We start from the raw sequence: 25496 nt of genomic DNA, 5'->3' as shown, positions 1-25496 counted from the left end.
CTGTTGGTATGGGATCCAGAGCCAGTTGCTCAGAAGCACAGATGATAACCCAGACTTGTAAGTGGTGTCTGAAGAGGGGATATTGTAATTGGGGCCCAAGGGTGCAAGAGCACCTGGGTACAGGGGTCTCAAATAGACCATGTTCGGCCACTTACCATTGACAAAACCCAAAGGCAGAGACGTGAGTGGTGGTGACATGAGAAAGGATTTCATTTCAGTGAGGCCAACACTGGGAAGACAGCAGACTAATGTCTCAAAGACTGTCTCCAAACTGCTGAAAATACTTTCTAGGATTATATAAGTAAGATGTGGGACAAAGGTCAGTGGGTATAGGCAGCGGGGCTGTAAAGGTTGGATAGATCATTGTCTTGGGGTCAATCATGTGGGGTCTTGGAGTCAGGGCGGTCGTTACTGCTTGAGGGGTAGTTCAGGTTCCCATCGCAGGATGCTATGTCTGCCAGGTCTTTTGCCTAAGTTAAGAGATAAGCTGGAAAGAAGAACTTAATCAGTTAGAAAGTACAGACTAAGGTCAAAATGGAGGTCGTTAAACTCCTTTCAGACTTGTGGGACTTAGCCCTTACTCTCCATGCAAGCTTAGAGGATGAGTAATCAGGGTTGAAAGGGGGCAATTGAGGTGATAAACTTCTGAATATTTGGGGGAGTACCAAAATAAGAAACCTCAAAAAACCTGGGGTCCAGGGCTATTACCTTAGGGATTTTCTAAATTTTATAAGGCAGCAATCTCTAAATACCTCTGAGAAAGGTAATGGGTACACAGATCAACTTTTCCTTCCAGATGTGATAAAACACATTGCCATAATAAATCCTTGGATGGGAGTGCTCTCCAGTTGCTTTTATTGGATCTGGAAAACTTATGGGGACTGTGAGGCAGAACCCAGGATGTAGCCACAAAGGAAACCCAGCTCCATGATGTGGAGAATTGCTCAGGCTGCTACTGAGAAGAACACAAAACCACAAAATATTTAAATTTCCTTGGACTCTAACTTAAAATTTTTAGAGAGTTTTGGGGCCTTAACTCACAGGACAAGATTATTTGATTTCAGTCTGTGGGATTTTAATTTCCTTTAATTTCTTTTAGGTTGTGAAGAGATTAATTTTGTTAATTTCTCCCTGGGAACTTGGTAAGGGATTATATTAAAATGAGGAAATCTTATATTGGTATTTTATTACTGAAGCTTTCATGCATTTCCTTGTTGGGTTGTCTTCCTGGCCTCACCACCTGTGGTTTGCATTAGCTCTCATGACTGGACATAGTGGGAGTGCAAAGTCAGAATTTGCAGTTCCCAGTTTCAATTCCTTGACCCTGACTGAAAAACAGAGCTTCAAATTCCAAGGTGAAAAAATTATGAAACACAACAGAAAACTGCAAACAGGTATTCTAAGGAGGGCCTTTGAAAGAACAAAGGCAAACTGGAAAGACCTGTGGACACTGCCTCCCATCGAGTGTAGACATTGACACAACAAACCAATGAAAAATTTGGTTCTGCAGAGCTGACATAAGCTCCCAGGACTGTGGCCTCATGCGAGTCCAGGGCAGATGGGGAAGAAGATATGTGTTAAATATCTAGGACATCTAGTTTTTATCAATATGTCCATATAATCAGAAAATGTGGATTAACAGGTTTTTTTCAGTGAAGAACCCTGTACCTTCATAGGGTCAAGTGAATAAGATTTAGGATAAAAGGCCATGAAGAATTATTTTGGGGATGTCCATGGGATGGAAACATGAGGTGAATGAACAACATATCTCCCTCTAACATCCCTAGGCTTCTCATTCTCTAACCCATTGGGCTTAACCCTTAAGTCAATAACCCATTAGGGACAGGATATTTCCCTTTAGAGGGGGAGACCAGCCTTCTATCAGGGCAAATAGCTTCCAACTTTTAATAGCCAAATCCTTCAATACCCAATACTGCTCTATTTATAGATTTCCTCCTAGGCCCATTAAGAAGCCGTTTGTATTTCCTCCCAACCAGCAGAACACTAAAATCAAATGAACCCAAAACTGAGTTTCAAGGTGACAGAACATTGCCCCAAATTTGAGAGCTATGGTCCAGAATTCTAAAGGAATCGTTTTCTAAGGGAAGGCACCAAGTATCACCTTAGTGCTTTATGATATACTGACCTCCCTATATTCTAACTATATTAACAACTCTTCAGATCTGTCAGGAATTTTGTAACATAAAACTGTTTTGATTAAATTTATTTCTTAAGCCCACAGCATTGGAATTAGTACCACTATTGATGTATTAACACTATAGTTTTCTTTCTATCATAAAAATTTAAATATAAATGAAATAGAATCAAAGAAGAGTTGACAAAGTCATTGGTAGGTGTGACACACCTTTCCAGAGCTACTAGGATACAGAGGCCCTAGGGCTGCTGCTGAAAGGGGGTGCTCACAGTGGATGGGCTGGGGGTCATCCCATCTGGAGGATCTTTCCGCAAATAACCCAACAGATCACACTGTGAGTCACACCTGCACCTTCTTTGGCTCTCACTCTCTACAGACTCTGGGTCTAGAGTACTTTTATTGTTGCTCCACCATTAGGAACAGTGTATTCCATGATTGTTTGGGCTATGCTTTTCTTTCTTCGAAGATTCCTTATGGGTTTTTAATCCCTCATTTTTGGCAAATGATAGATAGGTAGGTAGGTAGGTAGGTGGGTAGGTAGACAGACAGACAGACAGATAGATGTAGATACAGATACATTTCTAGTAATTAGGAGAGAATACTTGCCTCTGAGACTGTTTTATCTGTCACCGTGAACCAGTAACCCCTTAAAAGCTCCATGCTAATCTCTGTCTCAATAAAAAGACGTGTGTACGTGTGTGTCATCTAGAATCTTCTGTGATAGCTAAACTCTTTCTACTACTTAAGATTGTAAGATTGATTCAAATCCCAAATCTTATGAAGTATGCAGGGGGCTCCTCAAGATTCCTAGGAATACCCAGCAGAGTCATAGCTATAGTCATCTTTATCTTCAAATTCTTGCTTCCACTAAATTAGTACAAATAATACATTGGCGCTGCTCCACACCTTATTAACTCAAACACTGAGCTTGGTTTTCCTCATTTTCAACACACATGCGTACGCGCACACGCACAGAAGGTCCTTACTGGCCTAGTTGACTTTACTGATAATCTGGACAGATGACGTAGGTTGACATTGCTGTAAAATAACCTGAAATTGTAAATAATTTGAAATTGAGTCTAAAACACCATCTAGTGGTGCTTTCCACCAACAAAGGGTCCAGTCTCGCACTATTTTGATCATCTGTCTTCTCTCTTGCTCTCTTTTCTGTTTTCCTAAGTTTCCCTTCTTTACTCTCTCCCACACTATCCTATTCATTTCTATGCAGGGCTGATATTTTTCCCAGTTTCCCACTAAGCATTGCCCTCTAACGGCATCTCAAGGTATTCTAAACAAAGACTTACTGCCTAATCATTCATGTCAGCTGTTAAGCGTAATTCATTTTTAAACAGTTCACTTACAATAGATTAAGCCAGTTACCAGCACAATTTTTATATAACTTTATTTTGTAACTTATTTAAGTTGTTGAGGAACTGATTAGAAAGACGTTAAGTATTTTTCCATATATTTTGCAAGAACATGGTTTCTCTGAAAAGAAATGATCTCTCAATGAACAACCTAAAATAAAAATATCTTCCAGGAAGTAATTCACTAGGCCACATACCAGCGTGATTCATCATGTTCCGTGTAACAGAGGAAATCATTAAAATTAGAAGGTTTAAAGGAGCCATAGGGAGGGTTTTGTATTTTATTTGTTTTGTTTAATGACACCGACAACTGGCTTTTTTTACCCATATGTAAAATTCTGTTGGCCGAAATGATATTTTTCATTCCCAATGATCAGGTGCCAGTCAAACACCTATACAAACACTCGTGCGATTAAAAATATGTATATATTTTAAAGGTGTCCACTGTCACCCCTGAGATACAACTCAGGAGGGTTCCCTGCTGAATCTGAACAGGACTTATTTTTTTGGAGCAGAGCTGTAACCTCCACTTTTCCTCTTCTGTTCTGCAAAACAATCAACTACATCAAATATCTGCAGTTAAGGCACATTATAGGTACTTGTGAACAAGTGACTGGTCAGGAGAGAACAAGTGACTAGTACTGGAATATGGACTACAGGTATGATTCACAGAGATTATGGATGAGATATTTTTGAGAAAGAACATAGCGAGAAAAGAACAAAGGATTAAAGGAGATGTATTGGTCAGTCCTAAAATATACTGAGTGCCCTTGACTCTGTACCTTTTACTAGAAGCTCAACGTCTAAAGCTTCTTGAATTAAGTAGTGAAGTTTGATTTTGTTTAATATATAGATAACAAATTGTGATTATTAAATCTCAGGATTTGAGGGGCGCCTGGGTGGCTCAGTCGTTAAGCGTCTGCCTTCGGCTCAGGTCATGATCCCAGGGTCCTGGGATCGAGCCCCACATCGGGCTCGCTGCTCAGCAGGAAGTCTGCTTCTCCCTCTCCCACTCCCCCTGCTTGTGTTCTCTCTCTCGCTGTGTCTCTCTCTGTCAAATAAATAAATAAATAAAATCTTAAAAAAAAAAAAAGAAAATCTCAGGATTTGATCATTCAGACCGGAAAAAAAAAAAAAAATCCTCTACTCAGGATTAGCTGGATTAATTACCAAACCCTTTGTTTACACATATTTACAAAACTCCAAAGTAAGTGCCCATGGTTAGAACTCAAGAGTCCTATTCTCTGGAAGTAGTTTGTAGTTTGCCCTATAGTTCTTAGGACTGGCAGGATTTTCTTAGCCTTCCTTTGACATCTGCTAAGAAGGATCAGTGACTCAGTATAACTATTCTGTATTCGTGAGTGCCATCTTTCTTCTCAGAAAGCTGTAATTTTACAATATTACAACTCTCAGACACATGTAAGGTGTAACTTTTCTCTTTCCTATTTCTCATTACAGAAATGAATTTTGGAAGGGACTTCATGATTGTTATATCCATGGTAGCAAAGGGGATAATGAGTCAAAACATTAATGTTTTTGCAACAATAAAACCATAGAATAAGTAAGGCTGTCTGGTGAACACTTGCATGATCTGGCCATGTCCTTACGACATCACTGCACTCTGGAATACCCAAATAGTTGCCTTGGACTTGCTAAGAATTTTAACTCTTTCCTGCTAGCAATTTATCCCTTACAATCTGACTATACTAGTTAGATAATGGGTAAACAATTTGAGGGAATGAGCTTTTTCTTCTAATCATGTTTTCTACAGGATAAAAAATATTAAAATTCATCCCTACACAGATAACTTGAATTGGAGAATTGTATCAATTATCTGACTCAGTGGGTAAACATAACCAGAGATACGAAAAAGCTAGAGCACATCCTTGTATTAATATTGAAACCTATTAAATGGTACTGCCGTGTTGAGTGTTTTCTCACTGACGTGGAACAGAGCTTTGCTTTTAAGTGTTTGTATGGAAAAAGTATCAGTCCCTTTCCATGCACCCTCTTATGACTACAAACAGAACTCTTCCAATAAATATGATGAATTAGATTTTTTTGTAGCCCATAAGGAAAAAAATATTTACTAAATATTTATAAGTTGTCTAAGACATTCTTAGTTACTTTTATCCTTAACATGTGAAATAGATCATTGTTTTCCACTTCACATATGAATCAACTAAGAATAGGAATGGTACAGGTTTCATGGCCTATGTTTCTATATTTGATTTGGATTGGATATAGATTTCAGACATTCAGTTTCTTGAAGAAACATTAAAGGATCTGTTGTTATCCAGAGAATTTAGGACAACTGGCATATGGCAATTTCTGAAAATGTCCTAAGAAACGATATGTCAGTTTAATTGCATATGTTCCTGCAATCAAATTATTTATCAATGCACACTGACTTAAGTATTAAGTACCAGTAGACAATGATATCATCAGATGAGTGCTAAGAAAAATCAATACCCAGTCTACTTGATTCAAAGGTACTATGAAAGAATGTCTATTTAAACAGAACTGGAGAATATAAACGGAAAATCTCATACATGTGCCCTGGGGAAAGCAAAACTTAAGGACTGAGAGACTGATTTCCCCCAAATACCTAATTTATAGAAAACTGGTAATATTTGGATTTTTTTAAAATGATAGGAAGTAATCAGGGATTGCTTCATATAGACTTTGGAGAATTTTGCTTATTTTTCAGAGTCTTGAACAAGAAATGTCCCAGGTTCGGTTGGGCTGGCAAATGAGCTGAATTGAACTTTGTCTGCATGACTGGACTAGTTTTGTCTGCTTGGTGAATTTTCTTTTTTTTTTTTTTTTTTTAAATATTTTATTTATTTATTTGACAGAGAGAGAAAGACATCGAGAGAGGGAACACAAGCAGGGGCAGAGAGAGAGGGAGAAGCAGGCTTCCTGCCGAGCAGGGAGCCCGATGCGGGGCTCGATCCCAGGACCCTGGGATCATGACCTGAGCCGAAGGCAGACGCTTAACGACTGAGCCACCCAGGCGCCCCTGCTTGGTGAATTTTCGAGAGTAGTCTCCATTTGTTTTGATTTTATCAGACTTTAACTGAACTCTCCCCTCTTTATATCCCCTGCCCACAAATTCAGCCCATCCCAAACCCTCAGTGGATTTTCCTGTACCTTGCTACAGTTTACCTGTCCCAAATTACACTTCCTCTGTTATTCCCAAATAAATTCATCCTTTTTTTTTTTTAAGAGAGGGAGGGGAGGGGTCTAGGGAGAGGGAGAGAGAGAACCCTAAGCAGGCTCCATGCCCAGCATGGAGCCTGACATAGGGCTCAATTCCATGACCCTGAGATCATGACCTGAGCCAAAATCAAGTAAACTCATCTTTTAAAAATGATTTTAGGCTTGCCTCTTTATTTTGGGTCAACAGTACTATATCTTCCTCAGAAGCTATGGGGACAGAACAGATGAACTTGCTTTCATGATATGAGACTGCCATTAAGAGAACTAACGAGATTTTTACAACATATTTACTCTTTCTGTTTAAATGAATTGTGCCCATAGCACGTATTTAAATGCTTTTCTTAGTAAAAGATAGAGTCGGTGATAGAAAGTATCACTGGTTTGCTTTTTCTTTCAGGATTATTTGAAAATAAAATGCATCTTTTTTTAAGATTTTATTTATTTATTTGACAGAGAGAGACATAGCAAGAGATGGAACACAAGCAGGGGGAGTGGGAGAGGGAGAAGCAGGCTTCCCGCTGAGCAGGGAGTCCGATGTGGGGCTTGATCCCAGGACACTGGGATCATGACCTGAGCTGAAGGCAGACGCTTAACCAACTGAGCCACCCAGATGCCCCAAAATGCATCTTTTATAGAGTATTTTTCCCACATGCTTGTTTGGGTTTCCTTTTTACATCTCACAAATAAAAAGTAGTTGGTTAATGACCTCTCATCTTTTTAAGAAAATGGCTATAATTAATTTGCCTCCCTCAGCTTCTGACTGAAATAATTGATTCTCGAAGCAGAAGAAAAGAAATACTCGAAATGGCCACAGTAGTAAACTTGTCTGAATCACAGGAAATTTTCTGCCAGGCTGCTAGAAGTGAGAAGCCGGTCAGCTTAGTTGTGAGAAGCCAGCTAGCCATTCTCCCTCCATCCTCTGCCATTCCCTTCCTGCTTCAGAACTTGGAAATCATTATCAAATAGAAAACTGACAGCTATTCTTCTACTTCCTAGATGCTAGTAGTAGATGATACTTTGTAATGTCAATATCAACATCTACATCCCACTTCAAATTCTTCTACACCTAATTAGATACCAAAACTCCCATAATACGAGTGGGATAGAATCAGGGGCCACCCAAAATCAAAACTGGTGGTGGTGGCTTACTATCCTCTGCAAAAGGTCATGCTCACAAATAAAGCATTAGAAACAGGGATGGGGTCGGGAAGATCTCTAGCTACAGTGCACACTCAGGGTTCTACAGATCCACGTGCATTATCTGTTCCGAAAGTTAAAAACCCAGGTGGTGAATATAGAAAAGGCTCATCTCATTCCTGCAGGACAGAAATAGATAGAACCCTTCTAAGTAATGAAAGAGCTTATGAACTCAGCACATGCTCCTGAAACAGTGTTCTGGATAAAGTCCCAACACAAGAATTGGAATTGCACCCAACCTGGCACACAATGGACATAAACTCATTCCTCATTCCGTGTAATTTGGTAAACACTGCTTGAGGAGAGTTCTCATTTAAAAATGAGTACATTTTAAGAGAGGGAAATTAAAATGTATGATAAAGCAACAGAAAAGAAGTCTAAAGTTTCCGAGAAAAGAGGAAACTCCAAAAATTATTTACTTTAAGCAATGTAATAGTGAGCATGTTTATTTACCTCATGACACAAGAGGTTTCCACATTAACTAAATATGGAGGGATACCACAAAGAAAAGTAGGTTGCCATGAAGGTGAATAAGACATGACAAAAAGGGAGATGCATGAGAAAGAGAGGGGATTTATATAGCCCATAAATGAAAAGAAAAAGAAGCCAGATTGGAAGAAGAGTACAGCATATCTCAGGTAAAATCAACAAGAATATATTCACAGCTTTAAATATCCTGTAAATGAGATGAAAATAGCACCTTGAATATACCTTCAGATTAAAAAAACAAGAATGATAAAGAGAAAAATCCTGAAAGTATAAAGAGGCAAAAACTAAATTTCCAGAGAATACTCATACTGGCCTCAAAGTTCATCTTTGGAACTTTTTTTTGCCCGCATATTCATTGCCAGTTTGTTTTTTGTCTTCTGTGAATCACTGGTTAATCTTATCTGCTATTTTTAAAACTAAAAGATCTTTAGCTCTAACACTGTTTCATTAATGCTGGCTCTTACTTTAAAACTCAAGCAATACAGAAATATAAAGGAAGAAAAGGTTTCATATCTCTCAGTTCTCATTATAACTCCTCTGAGCAAAGCTAGCCACTTTGAACTAATGCAGCAGGAGTGTTAAAAGTGCTCATCTTTCTGAATCTATGAACCCCTGGAAATTCATTATAGTAAATAAATTCATTAACAATCGGCAGTTTGCACAAAGATATCTGGCATAATATTATCTATGCTAGTGAAGAAGGGGGGTGGGAGGATGGGCTAGCCTGGTGATGGGTATTAAAGAGGGCACATACTGAATGGAGCACTGGGTGTTATATGCAAACAATGAATCATGGAACACTACATCAAAAACTAATGATGCAATGTGTGGTGATTAACATAACATAATAAAATAAAAAAATAAAGTATACAACTGAAAAAACAACTAATGATGTAATGTATGGTGATTAACATAACATAATAAAATTAAAAAAAAAGAAGTGTTTGGCATTACAGCTGCTCAATAAGTTCTTGATTAAATTAATAAATGTCTCTATTCTATATCTTCTCCAAGAAAAAAAAAAAAAGAAAAACAGTTCAAATTCTTAATAGGGTCACCAAGCAATATTATGAAATGTGCATTCTATAGCCAACATTAGCTCAAGGTTTAAAAATGTGATTATATGAGCTGTTATAATCTCTATCTTCCTCACCTGTTAATGGAAAGACAGAAGTTGTTCAGTGAAGTGTAGAATTCTTGAAATTGAAATACAGAGAAGTTGCCTTTCTTGGTGATGGGTCAAAAGTCTAACATATGAGCATGGGAGTGAGCGTACGAGGGTAAGAGTTGAGAAGATTTGAGAAGAGTTCGGGGAACTAAGGGACCAGTGCTTTGGAAGGATCTGCTGGGTGTACACTGCCATCACTGAAATTTTGGCAGGAATAGTGTTAAAGACACTGACGGTGAGCCAGGAGTTAGATTCAGGAAATGAAAGAATGCTGTAAATGATGCAATGAGGAGGTATGGCAGGAGATATATTCTGATGGAGAGAAGAAGGGAGAGTGATCTCGAAATGGCAATGTCAGGGAAAGAGACAACTACCCCTCTTTCAGGCTGAGCAGTAAGGGGCCAGTGCATGAGGAGAGGAGAGTGTCACCCCTTGAGAGGGCTGCAGGTAACCAGTGTCCTCAGGGGAGAATCTAGTTTTAGTTACAGCAGGAGAGTATGGGAACAGGTTAAGGAGGTGGGATTTTTTCTGTTGAAAGACTGAATTCTAAGAGCACAGCAGGAAGGTACAGGAATTGGAAAAGGCTGGAATATGAATAAAGAGGAGGGATGTTCACAAAATTTCTGGTCCCAATAGTCTGGGAGATGAGGAATATGCTTTTTGTAGCCACTGAAGGAAATCAAGATGAACCCCACAATAAGACTGATCTTCATGGTCTCAGGGAAAATAATGATGGGGAAGCTGTGGGTACCAGGACTGAAGGTAGAGGGAGAGAGAATGGTGAGGCTTTCACCAGAACATCACAGACCTTTGGAGCCCTCCTTTATTAGTACTGAGGAGGCCAGAGAAAGGGGACATCTTGTCAGTACACAGTTGTCCCTTTGGATGGAATCCCAAAATAATCCAGTCTACTGAGGGATGTAGAACTCTGATTGAATCACAAAACAGCTAGAGAATCCAGATTCTTATTTAAGGGATACCTTATATTCTACACTTTCTTACATCTAGATTCTTATTTAATAGCTATCGGAAATATTGGGGAGCCTAAAACCACTTAGATGTTTGGAGTTAGCTTGAGAATAACAAGGCTGGATCTGCATGACTGTCGCTGTGAATAAACAGGATGGGTTTAGGAAGAAGGTGGGAGGAGACTGCTTTGTCTCCCTGAATGAAATGCGAAGAAATGAAAGGTGGCTAGGGAGATAAACAGAGCTTTTGTAATCTTACTCCACCTGAGAAAATTAAAATGGATTTGAAGTTTTCTAGGTTGTGTGGCTTGCAATGACCAGAGTTAGTTGTGAGGAAAGAAGGCCAAGAGACGGCTTCACAGATGGCCAGCTCAGAGAAGACACCGGAAGTCAACAATAAGTAGAATATACAAATTCTTAGAACAGCTTTAAAGCAAGTGATTTCCCAAGACTTCTTAAGACCAGATTTTAAACCTATCTGTTTATGTATATAGCGTATGATTAAATGGGATTTTTTTTATGGTTTAAATTAAATGAGCCTGGGACACCTGAGTGGCTCAATCGTTAAGCGTCTGCCTTCGGCTCGGGTCATGATCCCAGGGTCCTGGGATCGAGTCCTACATCGGGCTCCCTTGCTTAGTGAGGAGCCTGCTTCTCCCTCTCCCTCTGCTGCTCCCCTGCTTGTGCTCTCTCTCTCTCTCTTTCTCTGACAAATAAATAAATAAAAATCTAAAAAAAAATGAGCATTAAAAATTTTACAGATTAACTGTAAGGGTTGAAGTTCTATAATTTTCCTCACTCTCTAACCATAAGGAGGGAGAGGTGCCATGGAGAGCTCAACTGCCCAGTTAACAGATATGTTGCAAAAAGATTAAAGGCAGGTTGACTGCAGAAATGCATTTAAATTGTTCAGTGAGCATATGGAAAAGTTATTTACATTGGTTAATGGAATGTGACAAAAAAAATCAGCTCTTTCCTCTGCATTTCACTATAAGCAAATAAAACCAATCTGATTGCATTAAAATTCTGGAAATTGGGCTTGGCAGAACTACTTTAGAGAGGGATGAAAAAATATCCCCCCATGGCTCCATCTGAATTCCAAAGATATGAGAAGACAAGGAGTGACCAAAACATAACAATCTTTATTAATAAAGCTTGGGAGGAAAATGTAGAGTATTATTATCTATATTATATCTATAGCCTCCAGTTACTGAACTCCAAAATTCATAAAGCTTACAAATCCAGTAAATGTGGTGCTGGAAAAATGTATTGTATGGGGAACAGACAATACCTGCCCCTGAGGCCAACTTCACCCCAAGAGCAAGGGAAACAGCAGTTCTTCTTTTCCGTATTAAAATGATATGAATGCTTTTTCTCTGTGTCCCACCAGCTGCAGCATGAGATGTCTCACACGGAAACGTTCCCGTGATCTATGACAGGCCAATAAATGACCCCAAAGTGGCTAAAATCTAAGTGGCTAAAAATCAAAACATTTTATGACATTTTATGATTCTGTTGTGGGTCAGAGATGTAGTCAGGGTTCAGTTATGAAGTTCTTCTGCTCCCTGTGGTGTTGGCTGGAGTCATTTTGGTGGCATTCAGCTGATGGGCCCCAAATGGATTCACTCAGATGCCCGGCCTTCGCAGGAATTGTTGGAAGGTTAGATTCAGCTGTGCTCTTCTCCCTATCTCAGGACCTCCCCACAGCCGAACTGCTTACAGGGAGAGTCAAGACTCCAACGGTAAGTATTCTAAGATACAGAAAGTGGAACCATTATTTATTTAAGGCTTAGGCCCAGAAACTGGCACTTAATCACTTCATCCATATTCTATGTGCCAAGGCAGTCAGAGAGCCCATTCAGATTCAAGGGGAAGAGACCAACACCCCCTAACTCAATGAGGAGATTGCCAAAGAACTTACAGTCATCTTTATTGTGTGAGAATTTGCCTGCCCTCTGACTATAGACAAAACACATTCAGCCCCTCCTGTGACCCCTGGTGTTCTCATGGTACAGCATCATGCTCAGGTGGTCATCATCTAACTCAGGTCCAGGCATGGGTGAGGTTCTTTGGCTCCTGGGGCGTGGTTCCTCCCTCTCGGATAAACTAAGCTAAAGAGAGATTTTTAAAGGTTTTTTTTTTTTTTTTAAGATTTTATTTATTTATTTGAGAGAGAGAGCACAAGCAGGGGGAGGTGGAGGGGCAGAGGGAGAGGGAGAAGCAGACTCCCCGCCGAGCAGGGATTCCCAACTCGGGGCTCGCAGGATCCTGGGATCATGACCTGAGCTGAAGGCAGAGGCTTAACCGACTGAGTCACCCAGTTTTAAAGTTTTTCTACCAGCACATGATGGTGAGCCAAAAATAAGTGTAGTTAAGATCTCCAGTTCAAATAGGGATGGAATCAGAGGCGCAGCAGTTACTGGGGTTAGTAATTGTGAAATCCAGAATTGGGGACAGTTTTGCTCCTGGGAATGATTCTCCTTGGCTCTTGGCACTGCCTTCTAAGTTTTTGGTTTTGCGTTTTGGGTCCTTTTCTAGACAGGATAGCCAAGTTTTTGCAACAAAGTGAGTTTCTCTGCCTGCTTCCTGCCCATAGTAAATTGGGAAAGTCCAAAGACTTCTTTTTATTTTGTACTTCTTAAATCCATGACATTAAACATAAACCATATACACACACTATTTTTTTCCTTTCCTTTCCTTTCCCTTTCCTTTCCCTTCCCTTCCCTCCCCTCCCCCTTTTTCTTTTTCTCTTTCTTCTTTTTTTCTCTTTTTCTTTCTCTTTTCTTTCTTCCTTCCTTCTTTCTTCTTTTCTTTCTCTTCTTTCTTCTTTCCTTCCTTCCTTCTTTCTTTCTTTCTTTTTCTTTTCTTTTCTTTTCTTTCTTTCTTTTTCTTTCTTTCTCTTTCTTTCTTTCTTTCTTCTTTCTTCCTTCCTTCCTTCCTTCTTCTTTCTTCCTTCTTTCTTTCTCTTTCTTTCTTCTTTCTTTCTTTTCTTCTTCTTTCTTTCTTTCTTTCTTTCCTTTCTTTCTTTCTTTTTCTTTCCTTTCTTTTTCTTTCTTTCTTTTCTTTCTTTCTTCTTTCTTTTTCTTTCTTTCTTTCTTTCTTTCTTACTTTCCTTTCTTCTTTCCTTTCTTCTTTCTTTCTTCTTTTTTCTTTTGCTTTCTTTCTTTTCTTTTTCTTTCTTTCTTTCTTCTTTCTTTCTTCTCTTTCTTTCTTCTTTTCTTTTTCTTTCTTTCTTTCTGTTCTTCTTTCTTTCTTTCTTTCTTTCTTTTCTTTCTTTTCTTTCTTTCTTTCTTTCTTTCTTTCTTTCTTCTTTCTTTCTTTCTTTCTTTTTCTTTCTTTCTTTCTTCCTTCCTTCCTTCCTTCCTTCCTTCTTTCTTTCTTTCTTCTTTCTTTCTTTCTTTTTCTTTTTCTTTCTTTTCTCTTTCTTTCTTTCCTGAGACAGGCTCTTAGAGGAGAGACCTTGGGCCAAGAGCAACAATAAGGATGCTGTGGGGCAACATCTATATGATCCTGTAGAGCCCTAGGAGGGATGAGTTCAGTCTTTTGTGTTGTTTTGCTTTGCTTTGTTTTTGAGGTCTCAGCAAGGGGATTTATAGAAGCCACACACTTGCAATCCTTACCCTGAGTCTCTTTTAGTGTGCTGGATTTTATACGTGCTAAAGCTATTTCTTTGAGAATCTTTTTCTGGGAATAGCTGAGGATGAAAACCAATTTTATTTTCAACCCCCAAATCCTTGGACCCTTTATATTTCGTCTAAATTCTTAAAATCCAAATGAAAATTGTACAGTTCCTTCTTTAGTTTCTTTTCCTCTTCCCATCCCCCCTTCCATCTTGTATTTAATTATAGGAAGCTGGAAGCCTGTTGGAATTTTCCACATTCTGCCTACAAATCTCTCCAGCTAGATCCATGAATTCATTAAATACCCTCTTTACTCTCTACATTATGACAGGAAACTATGGTTCCAAACTTTTCAATAACAATTTCATTATTTTTCAAAGCCTCGCGGTCTTCTGAAGACTCTTCCAGCTTGACTCTCTCCAATAACACTAGTATTTCCTGCTCTTTAACTGGAGGTCATGTTATATTCATTCCCAGGAGCAAAACTGTCCCCAATTCTGGATTTCAGATTAGGCTGTTTCTGGTTGTGGATATTAGAGGACCATGCCATTGGAGGGCTCTCCATGGAGAAACACCTCTCTGACCATAGATATACATGTTTAAGGACCATGAGATGTTTAGTCCTCTTAAAGTATTATGTGTCAATACCATTGAAAATAGAATTAACACATTTTTATAAATGGCAAAGAATTTGCAGAAGAAAAATTTCTTGATACAAGAGCTATCAACTGAACAAAGATGAGAGAAAAAAGAAAGGAAAAAAGAGCAACTTTAGATTGTTCACTTTCTCTTATTTATTTCTTTTCTTAAAGATTTATTTCTTTGTGGGGGGAGGGGCAGAGAGGTAGAGAGTCTTAAGTGGACTCCTTGCTGAGCATGGAGCCCAATGAGGGGCTTAGTCTCATGACCCTGGGATTATAACCTGAGCTGAAATCAAGAGTTCTTTGCTCAACTGACTAAACCAGCCAGGTGCCCCATCTTATTATTTCTTTCTTTTCTTTTTTCTTTTTTTTTAAGATTTTATTTAGTTTTTGACAGAGAGGTAGCGAGAGAGGGAACACAAGCATGGGGAGTGGGAGAGGGAGAAGCAGGCTTCCCGCTGAGCAGGGAGCCCGATATGGGGCTCGATCCCAGGACCCTGGGATCATGACCTGAGCCAAAGGCAGATGCTTAACGACTGAGCCACCCAGGCGCCCTTATTAATTTCTAATGATACATTCAAATAAAATGTTCAAAAGTACTGATTCTATTTTATCCTTTTCACCATAAATAGAGACTACTTAAAACTGGAGTGATTGACAAAATGTAAATTACATTGACACAAGAGGACAGCCTTTACATATATATTTTTCAAATAAATTGCCAGGACTTTAAGTAATTCTGTGGATATTTTAGCTCATATTAGAAAAGAGGTGAAAGGAATCCCAAAGCAAAATTAATCCTTCAAGGTGATTATTTTGCCAGTTTCCTTATTTAATCACTGGCAAGTAGTTCTTGAATTTAAACTATTTTACATCAGTACAATAAAACAAGCACAAAAAAATTTTTAACTGCAATAAAATTTTATTGATTTAAATGTTTTATGGAGAGGCAAAATGCTGTGGAGATAGAATCTTATATTCTGAAGCTAGAGTAATTAAAACAATGTAGTACTTGTGTAAAGCCTGATAGTTCAATGGAATAGAATAAAAAGCACAGAAACACAAACAAGTAAGAATTTATTATATGACAAAGGAGTCATTTTAACTAACCGTACGGAGAATGAATAAGGTTAGATTCTTAACTTATACCAAGATGGAGCATGAGTGTCGGGGGGGGGGGGGGGGGGAGGGGAAGAGGGAGAAGGAGAAGCAGATTCCCTGCTGAGCAGGGAGCCCAACCCGGGGCTCTATCCCAGGACCCTGAGATCATGACCCCAACTGAAGGCAGATGCTTAACCGAATGAGCCACCCAGGCACCCCTTGATTTATATTTTAATGTTGAGTGTTAAATAAAATGCCAGAGGAAAACCTGGAAATAGTCACATAATTTAATAGTAAAAAAAGGCTTCCTGAGAATGTCATGCAAGGCAGGTACCATAGAGGAGGAAATGGTAGACTTGAGTACAAGCTAAATTCTCCAGCTCACAGGTACCTAAACAAACCTGAAAGCAAATGACACACAGAGAAATATTTGCAATAACTGTAAATGTTAATCAATAATATTCCTTCTGTATAAGGACCCCCTTAAAATAATTAAGAAAAATATGATAAAAAAATGGACAAAGGTCCAAATTCACATAGACTAGAAATGATCAATAAGTTAGAAAAAGGGTTCATGTTCTTTTTCTTCATAAATTTTATTTATAACAAAATATATGAAAATTTAAACAGAAAAAATAGCATACTTGGCTTACTAGATTGGCAATTATAAAAAAAAATAAATATTGAATGAGGGAAAGGTGGTTGGAAAATGAGCTCGCTGTCTCATACTGTCATGGACTGAATGTTTGTATTCCCCTAAAATTCATATGTTGAAATCTCACCCCTGATGGTATTAGGAGGTTGGGCCTTTGGGAGATAATTAGGAGTAGATGAGGTCATTAGTGGGGAGCCTTCATGAAGGGGATTAGTGCCCTCAGAGTCAGGAGAGAGCTTGCTTCACCTCTGTGCTCTCTGCCATGTGAAGATACAAAGAGAAGTATTGTCTGCAACCTGGAAGGAAGTGTGTTCTTACCAGAACTCTACCATACTGGCACTCTGCATATCCCAACCTCCAGAAATGTGAGAAATAAATTTCTTTTCTTTGTAAGCCACCCGGTCAATGGCACTTTGTTATAGCAGCCTGACCTAATGCTGCTGATAGAAATGTAAATTAGCAAAATCTTTCTGAAGAGAAAACCAAAACAAGAACTGCTAATCAACTTACCCTGAGTAACAACAGAAAGTGAGGGAACCCAGATTTTAACACAGATCACTACCAGGGAAACCTAGGGTCTTTACTTTCCAATAAATGCTTGGATTTAAAGAGTGCATCATTTAGAATGTAAATCGAAAACCTAAGCAAAAGAAGGGAGTTTACTGTAAAACTACAGGGGGCTTAGGTAGATTTTTTTTGAATGAGGGGCTCAGATGTCTTTATTACTTTCTTTTGTCTCTGCTTTTCTCCACATATCTATGTTGTTCTATTCTGTAAAGGACTTCATCTGTTTTCCTTACCCACAAGATGAAAAGCCAGCTATAGAAAGCTCCCGAATTTTCATTTTTTGAATAAAGCCATTTGCGTTTCCTTTTTGTACTTTCCAGCAGAAGAGACCATGATTGAGCCACCTCAGTCAGATTGGGTGCCAATCCCAACCAAGCACTTTTGACCACAAGTGGGAAGTGACAAGGATTGGTTTGGGTTGGGTTTTATACATGTAGCTGCTCCAAACATCTATGACTAAGGAAACAAGAGTCCTTTTATCAAAATGGTTGTTACAATGTGATCATGGTGAGGGAGGACTGGTCTTTAAATGAGATTATTTAATATGAGGCAATCCACAATATGTGTGTGGACATAATCAGTTTCTTGAACTTCAAAATGGAGGACTAGACTCTTTATAGATTCTTCATATTGAACTTAACAATTCCAGGGAGAATTTCCACATCCTTATTTATAGGGTGTTATTCTCAGGACTAACATCTGGCATGCAGTAACCTGAATAAATAGTGGTTATTATGATTATTAACCTCATACAGCTCCACACTATGGGCAACAACCCTGCTTTATAGTGTACCTTTCAAATCTCAATGTAGTCAATATGCTTCAATTTCAGGTTTCTTTAAGCTAGTGACATAAAAATTTAACCAAGCAAATACAAAAAGTGAAGTATTTAAAATTCATTAAGAAGGTGGCTTTTCATTGTCATTCATCTCTGCAGGAGGTGGTTTTCTTGCATTTAAAAAATTCTTTTAAATTTTTTGCTATTGATGTCCATCTTCTTCAACACACACACAAACACTCAACTAGTCCATTTAACATTTCTCATGTTTACGGGGATAAAAGATACGGCTTAGGGAATATAGTCAATGATGTTGCAATAGCATTGTATGGTGAGCATAGCAAAACATATAGAGTTGTTGAATCACTATGTTGTATACCTGAGACTAATGTAAAACTGTGTCAAATATACTTAATAAAAATTTTTTAATAAAATTTCTTATGTTTATATTTCCTAAATGGTGCATATTCTACAGAAAAAGATAATTGAAACTTGGGGAAATAGAACTGAAATAGGATTAGGGTATCAAAGGATAAAAAAAGCAGTTTTGTCATAAAATGGTTCACTTACACCGAACAGTGTTGGAAAGCCGCCATTGAATATATCCAGAGTAACTTTAATAGATTTGAAATTTATCCTAAGTTAGGGCAGAGTCTTTACAGAGAGCCTCATTTTTAGTCACACTGACCGTTGGGCCCAGGTTTATACGTAGAAGTGACAATGACATCAATCCTAGCATGAGGTAATTATGATAGCTGTTTACAAATTTTCACTCAAAAGCACTGACCAGTTATTATAGATCCTGCAAGTAAATTTTTAGTACCAACAGTGTGGTAATATATTTAGAGCACTGGAACAGGTCAGGCCTCACCAGACTTATATTCTAGCTTTTCTCTGCTGAAAAAAGATGTGTGTTTTGGTCAACTGAGTGAACCTCAGCTTCTTCAATTATAGGCTGTTTTTCCCAGGACTAAAGTCTGGCATGCAATGGCCTGAATACATAGTAGTTATTATTATTATTATTATTATTTAAGATTTTATTTATTTGACAGAGAGAGACACAGCAAGAGATGGAAGACAAGCAGGGGGAGTGGGAGAGGGAGAAGCAGGCTTCCTGCGGAGCAGGGAGCCCGATGCGGGGCTCGATCCCAGGACCCTGGGATCGTGACCAGAGCTGAAGGCAGATGCTTAACAACTGAGCCATCCAGGCGCCCCCATAGTAGTTATTATTAACCTTGTACAGCTTCAGCTCCTCATTCATTCATTCCTTCATTCCTACTCCCCAAATCCAGTATCGAATATTTTAGCAGTAAACAAAGAAAGTTTGATTAATGAATTAAGAACATTTTTACTATTGCCTGAAAATTTAGTTCTTTGAAGCAGCTCAGTGAGTTTATCTGCAGTGTTCTTCAGAAAAGTACCTTAGGTATCCTGCACAATTCTTTCATAAGGTTCCCACTTGCTTCTGGGGCACAGAATGGTTGTCTCAGTCCTGTTCTGAGGAGGACAAGGAGGGAAGAAGCTGCTGTGTGGGCCGCTGGGTAACCTGTAGGTAGAAGGTGGAGGCAGTACCGGTTTGTGAGAAAGACAGACCTGAGATTTCCATCAAGGAAATGGCTTGGAACCGCCTCACTCCCAATTTCATGTACAACCCATAGGCTGATGTCTTGGAGTTTATCTTCTTATTTTCTGAACATGACATTTCTTTTGATTAGATTCTTCCTGTGTGCACGTATTCTGAGGGAGGCAATTCGGCCACATGGCTGGTCTGATTTGCTTTCCAAAATCTTGTGACATGGTCCTGAGCTTTGCCACTGCCTAGGGATGAGGTTTCAAGCTCAGGAGATTTTAATTACATTTTAAAGCAACATAATCACAAATTTAAGAATCTCTGGATAAGGAAACATGCCAATTTTTCAGACCAAAGTATTTTACAGCTATTTGAACATAAAAGTAGTACGATATAGGGATATGCATACAGAGGCCTATGTTAGTTGAACCAAAAAATGCCTGAGCTCATAGTAAATACAGTTCAGGGTTACTGAATTTTCACCATTTAAGAAAGACTTAATTTTTTTAATGTAGTATCGGGTTCCTTACATAAATATAAACAAGCAAGTGTATTTGCTATTCAAGGGACCAATAACCCACCAGAGTGGTATGAGGGTAACTTTAAACTGAAAACATCTGAACAAATAGCAGCCTTTCTCAGAAAGAAACCTTATCTAACTTCCCTTTGCTGACTTAAGTGGAGCCATAAACCCTCCTCGGAAGGGGTTTCCTGTTTGAGGGAAGATTGCTCCTTAGCCCTGGAACATGAGCATTCAGCTGTCATAAATACCCCTTTGGGGGAGCTTCAAGCCAGGAAGGAGGCTGCCCATCATCACCTGGATGAAAGCATATGTAAACACATGCAAACGACAGAACCTTCCACACTTTCCCACTGAAGCCCTAACCCACCAACCCCCCCTTGTTTGTTAAGCTGGAATATAAACCATTGCCCCTTGCAATTTGAGGAGTCAGTCCTTATACTATGCTCCCACGTGCATATGAATTAAACTTTTCTTAAAGTCATTAATTCAGAGAAATAATTCAACCAAAATTAATTAATTAACCTTTGTCAATTTAATTTTCAGGCCCCAGACTACTTACACCTAAGTTGGTAAGAGGAAAGTTTTCTTCCTAACGCTATCCAGCTTGGTAATTCAAGCTATCTTGAATATATACTTGCATATATACTTCTTCCTATGAAGTTAAACTCAAATGTCTTTATAAAGGAAAATATATTATAGCATGATAATTTGGAAAAGAGATCCATTTTCTTAATATTTGTGTCCTTGGTTTCAAAAAATAGTTTAAAATTTGATGTCTGTTGGATGGGTCACTTTGGAGTCACCAAGTGTCTTGCAATAGGAGTCAGGATGAATTTCTCACCGTCCCATTGATGGGTTGAAGAGGAGACTCCATTGAAACACAGAGCAAGACAAGAGAAGGCACTGTTTGCCATCCTCCCACTATTCCCTTAGAGAAGCTGAAGTTGTGTGTCTGTGAGTTTGCAGGTGCTGCCCTGAGCTTGAAGACCTTGGGAGGTTGCAGCGCCCCTTGTGGGGGTGGGGGAGTGGGAGGAAGCCACTTGTCCCCAGGAAACTGAGCTTGAGTTTAACCCTTCTGCCTGGAAGAAGCAGTAGGAAATCCTTCTTTTGGCTAGCTCCTTGTCAAAGTAGGTATGTGCGTTATTTTCAGAAAACCCTGCTCCTTGTATAACAGCTGACGATTTACTTACCTTAGAGGTTCATTCAACTTTTTTCTTAAAATTTTTGGTGACAGCAGAGATATTTCCTAGGCTGTTTTAAAGTGTGTCATATTATTACTTAAGATTCCCCTGACTTAAATTTTAGTTGACTTTTAAGTTTCTAAATGCCATCAACTGCATCTTGTTTCTTAAATTCCTCTAATTTTATTGGCCATATTCTGATTACGTTGTCATTTTCCTACCTCTAAACTGTTCACTTTGCTGAGAAATAACCTCCTCATTCTGGATGTTTCAAAATACCACACACTGTCCTATATTTGTCACCACTTTCATAAACTTTACCTTGTCAACTCAGGCAGAAACGAAATCTACTTTATTCGAGCCCTTTGCTGACTGTACTGTTTATTTTTTTTTTAAGATTTTATTTATTTATTCATGAGAGACATACAGAGAGAGAGAGAGAGAGAGAGAGAGAGAGAGAGAGAGAGAGAGAGAGGCAGAGGGAGAAGCAGGCTCCCTAAGGAGCAGGAAGCCTGATGTGGGGCTCGATCCCAGGACCCTGGGATCATGACCTGAGCAGAAGGCAGATGCTTAACGACTGAGCCACTAAGGCGTCCCTGTACTATTTATTTTATGTAAAAGGCTGGCATCTCTTCAACTTAATTTCTGTTTCACACTCCCATTACAATGGGTGGCGGCAATAAATTGAGTCAGTGGGAGAATTCAATCCTTCCCTCAGGATTGTATCCTTTACAGGATTACCTAACACAGGAACACCATTGCTATTTTAATATAAAAAAATCTTCAGGCAAGCATTCAGAAAGAAACTCAAAATTGTTTATGTTGTACAAAAATCTAAAGATTTGATCTTTATATCCTCATAAAGCACTCCATGATCCAAGATTTATATGTAAAATTGAATTTGGCAAAATTCTAAAAGAAAACACAATAGATTTTCTCTTAATCTTTGATTGTGAAAGGCTCTCTGGGGAAAAAAAAAACCCAAACTGTAAGAAAGACTAATATGTATGACAATATATTAACTATATGACAATTAAAACCTCCTGCTCTGGCAAGAAAACAGAAAAAATAAACCAGAAAGTTATTTACATATATATAACAAAGAGCAAATTTTCTTAAGGTAAAAGAGGATTTGAAAATCAGTAAGAACTTTTTTTTAAACCTGACATACTGACATACTGAAAAAAGAAAAGGAGTATTTTAGCAGCAGAGACTGGGAAAAGGGACAATAACAAAATTTTAGGCATTCTCCAGATCTTTAAGAAAACTAAAAACCCACAAAAATCTCTCTTCATCACGTGCCTTCCTTGAGTTATGGTCCTATATCTCTCCTCCCTTTCACAGCAAGAAATTTGAGTAAGTTATCTCTTCTTGCAGTCCATCAGTTATTTCCTCTATCCTCACTTGGAACCGCTCTGATCATGCTCTTGCCAGGATCATTCACCCAGAATGTCTTATATGAAGCATCATTGCTAAATCCAGTGACCGATTCTGAGTCCCTGTCTCCCGTGACCTATCGATAACATTTGACACAACTAATTATTTTTTCCTTCTGGAAACACTTTGTTCCCTTGGATTCCCAGACACCATGTTCTGCTTGTCATTCTACGGGGGGTTCTTCCTCATCTCCCTAAGGTACAAAATACTGGCAATACTCAGGGCACAAACTTTGGGGCTCATCTCCTATCTACACACACTTCTTAGATGATCTTATCCAGTCTTGAGACTTGAAATACCATTGATATGCCAATAATGCTAATGTTTAAATCTTCAACCTTGACCTTTCCCCTGGACTCCAGACCTATATATACAAATTTCTTGATATCTATTAGATTTTTGATACACAAATCATAATTAACATGTCCAAAATTCTGCTCCAGGTTCTGCTCCAAAACTTGCTCCTCCATAGTTTTGCCCATATCAATAAATGATAACTTGGAGTCATTGTTGACCCTTCTTTCCCAGGATTAGAATGCTTAGTGAATTGTCAGCTTTACCTTTAAAATACATCTAGAATCTGACCACTTCTATTGCTACTGTTTTGAGCTAAACAACCATCTTCTCTTGACTGGGTAACTTCAATAGTCTTGGTATGTCAGAACTTGTCCCCACACCCCATCCACAAGACGTCCAAGTTGTTACAATGGCCTGAGTTCCCATTATCTTCTGCTCACATCTCACCTGTGATCAACCTCCTCCCCCATATTACCTTCCTTCCCTTTCTTCCATGGGGCCTTTGCATCTGCTGTTTCCTCTGCCTGGAGTTCTTCCCTCAGATATGCACATGGCTTACTTTCCCTCCTGCTTTGAGTTTTTAATCCCTAAACATTTCCTGTAAAAAAAAATCATTTTCCTCAGCAGTTATCAGTTAACATCTAACTTTGTATGTTATTTATTTATTCTCTTTCCACTAGACTGTTCCATAAGAACATGATTTTTAAAAAAAAAAAATTATCATCATAACCCAAGTTCCTGTATCCTTAAGAGGTTGGGGTGATACTGACAAGAGGCAAGCCATTTTACTTGTACAGATTTAATACTTGGAGACACTCTTCCAAGGATGGGTGAAAAGCAGGGCTAAAAATGTGAAGACAGTTGAGAGTCAGGATAGAAAACTGTTGGACTCCTGGATATCCTTTTTGTGTGTGTGTGTATTCAGGTTTTCTTTTCCTTTCTTCCTCCCAGGATTAATTTTCTTGAGGAATGGAGACTCTCATGCCCTCCCATCATTGCATTCTGTGTTTACCTCTATTGTTGCAGCATTATCCTGAAATCACCTTCCTAACTGTCCATCTCTGCTGAAAAATCATAAACTCTTTGAATGTTGGGATCAAACTTTTCCAGTGACGCTGTGGCCTCAGCACCAAAATCTGTGTTTGGAATGATAATCATTCCTCGTTGATTGCTTTGCTTTAATGAATACTCCAAGCAGGAAATGAAAAGAACCTGAGCAAGGTCACAATGAGGAGTTAATGACCACTTAGAAATGGAGTGAAGGGCACTGTCTAGAGTAACTCCCAGGGTTTTGATTGGCATGCAGGAGAGTCTGCAATGTTTCCCTTGTGATTAACTTGGAGGTGGGATAAAATCAATGAAGATTTGTTATCAGCCTGGGGCAAGCAGCTGGGGCGAGAGTTATTTTCCTATCCAGGATATTACTAATTGTCTCATGTAGAAATAGAAGCAAAGACAATAATTACCAGGTTTCAAATAGTGTGTTGGACTGACCAACAGTATTCATTTAAAGCATGTTTTCATTCATTAAGCTCCCCAAACAAGGTCAAGTGGTTGAAACAGGGATTGTTGGATCCAGGTTCCTTGCAGCAGATAATATTATGTAAGCTTGTTGGGTGCCAATTATTCCCAGAGCTTATAACACAGGAAATATATGACTGTCTATCCTTACATACTGTTTAGGTTTTCTAATTACAATGCAAGTAGCACATGTGTTTCTTAATCCTTATAAAACCTGTTAATATTATGACAAGATGGTATTGGATGCTGGAAAGGAAATTTTACAGGGAACCAGATAACAGACTACTTGATTTCACCTGCTAAGGCAGTTTCTGCAGGCACCTGAAGTAATTTTTGCAGGTTGGGCATGACTGGTAATAGACTTAGTCCACAGTTGCGGTATCATGTGACCCCGTAGGACGCATTCTGATCAAATAACATCATCACTAATGCAAACTGGAGTTGTGCTCACTGAACTTCCTCAGGCTTGAGGCATAGAAGCAGACATCATCCTTTGTTAAAAAGATGTCCTTTGAATTTTCTGCATTAAAATATAATTTCTGTAGAGATTTATATATTAGTCCTCATTTTACCCCAAATCAAACCCAGACTATTAATTCACATTTCTTAATAAATTAATGAGAGGCTCTTAATTCTGATGTAACTAGCTTTACTAGGATGTATAGAAATGGAAAATAGAGGTACAATATGGACACTTTAAACCGAGCTTTGACTACAGACCTGAGTAGTTCAGTTGATGTTCCATCAGTTCTTTGGGATGGTATTCTAAAAGCCAATCCTACTCCTCCAGCCTTTCTTCCTAGGGACAAGAAAGATGGGGGAGCCAAACAGCCACACCATCACCTAGGGGCAGCTATGTAAGCCACATGTGTCATGAGGCACATCCGCCCTGAGGAGAATATGCCCAGTCCTCAACCATATTTAAATGGAGATGGGGCTGAATAACTGGTATCCCCTTTATCTTTGCATTCTGCTCTCAGTCCCAATAAATGCGCTTATTTTCATTTCCTTAAGTGCCTAACATCTGAGAGTGCTTCAT

At 38.8% G+C, this 25496-nt stretch overlaps 1 protein-coding gene across 16 annotated transcripts in view; it reads right to left on the bottom strand.

Annotated features, from left to right (window-relative positions):
* Positions 1-371: 371 nt before the first annotated feature.
* The window catches only part of RBM11 (RNA binding motif protein 11), a 38609-nt gene continuing 13484 nt past the window's right edge, over positions 372-25496 (bottom strand). For 4 of the 16 annotated variants that reach the window (XM_027584744.1, XM_027584752.1, XM_027584754.1 and 1 more), the window contains 2 exons: positions 19607-19742; positions 19027-19474 (listed from right to left, as the gene is read on the bottom strand). In XM_027584744.1, the coding sequence (XP_027440545.1) occupies positions 19351-19474; positions 19607-19742 (260 nt within the window). In that variant the 3' untranslated portion in view covers positions 19027-19350. Of the gene's footprint in view, positions 488-11382; positions 12318-15667; positions 16330-19026; positions 19475-19606; positions 19747-21717; positions 25257-25496 lie in introns of those variants that run through there. The other 12 variants (XM_027584743.1, XM_027584741.1, XM_027584742.1 and 9 more) reach the window with 12 other exon arrangements.

This window comes from Zalophus californianus, chromosome 1 (genome assembly GCF_009762305.2).
Source record: "Zalophus californianus isolate mZalCal1 chromosome 1, mZalCal1.pri.v2, whole genome shotgun sequence".
NCBI lineage: Eukaryota > Metazoa > Chordata > Mammalia > Carnivora > Otariidae > Zalophus > Zalophus californianus.
Note: the sequence above shows the minus strand (reverse complement) of the source record. Positions and strands in the feature narration are given on the sequence as shown.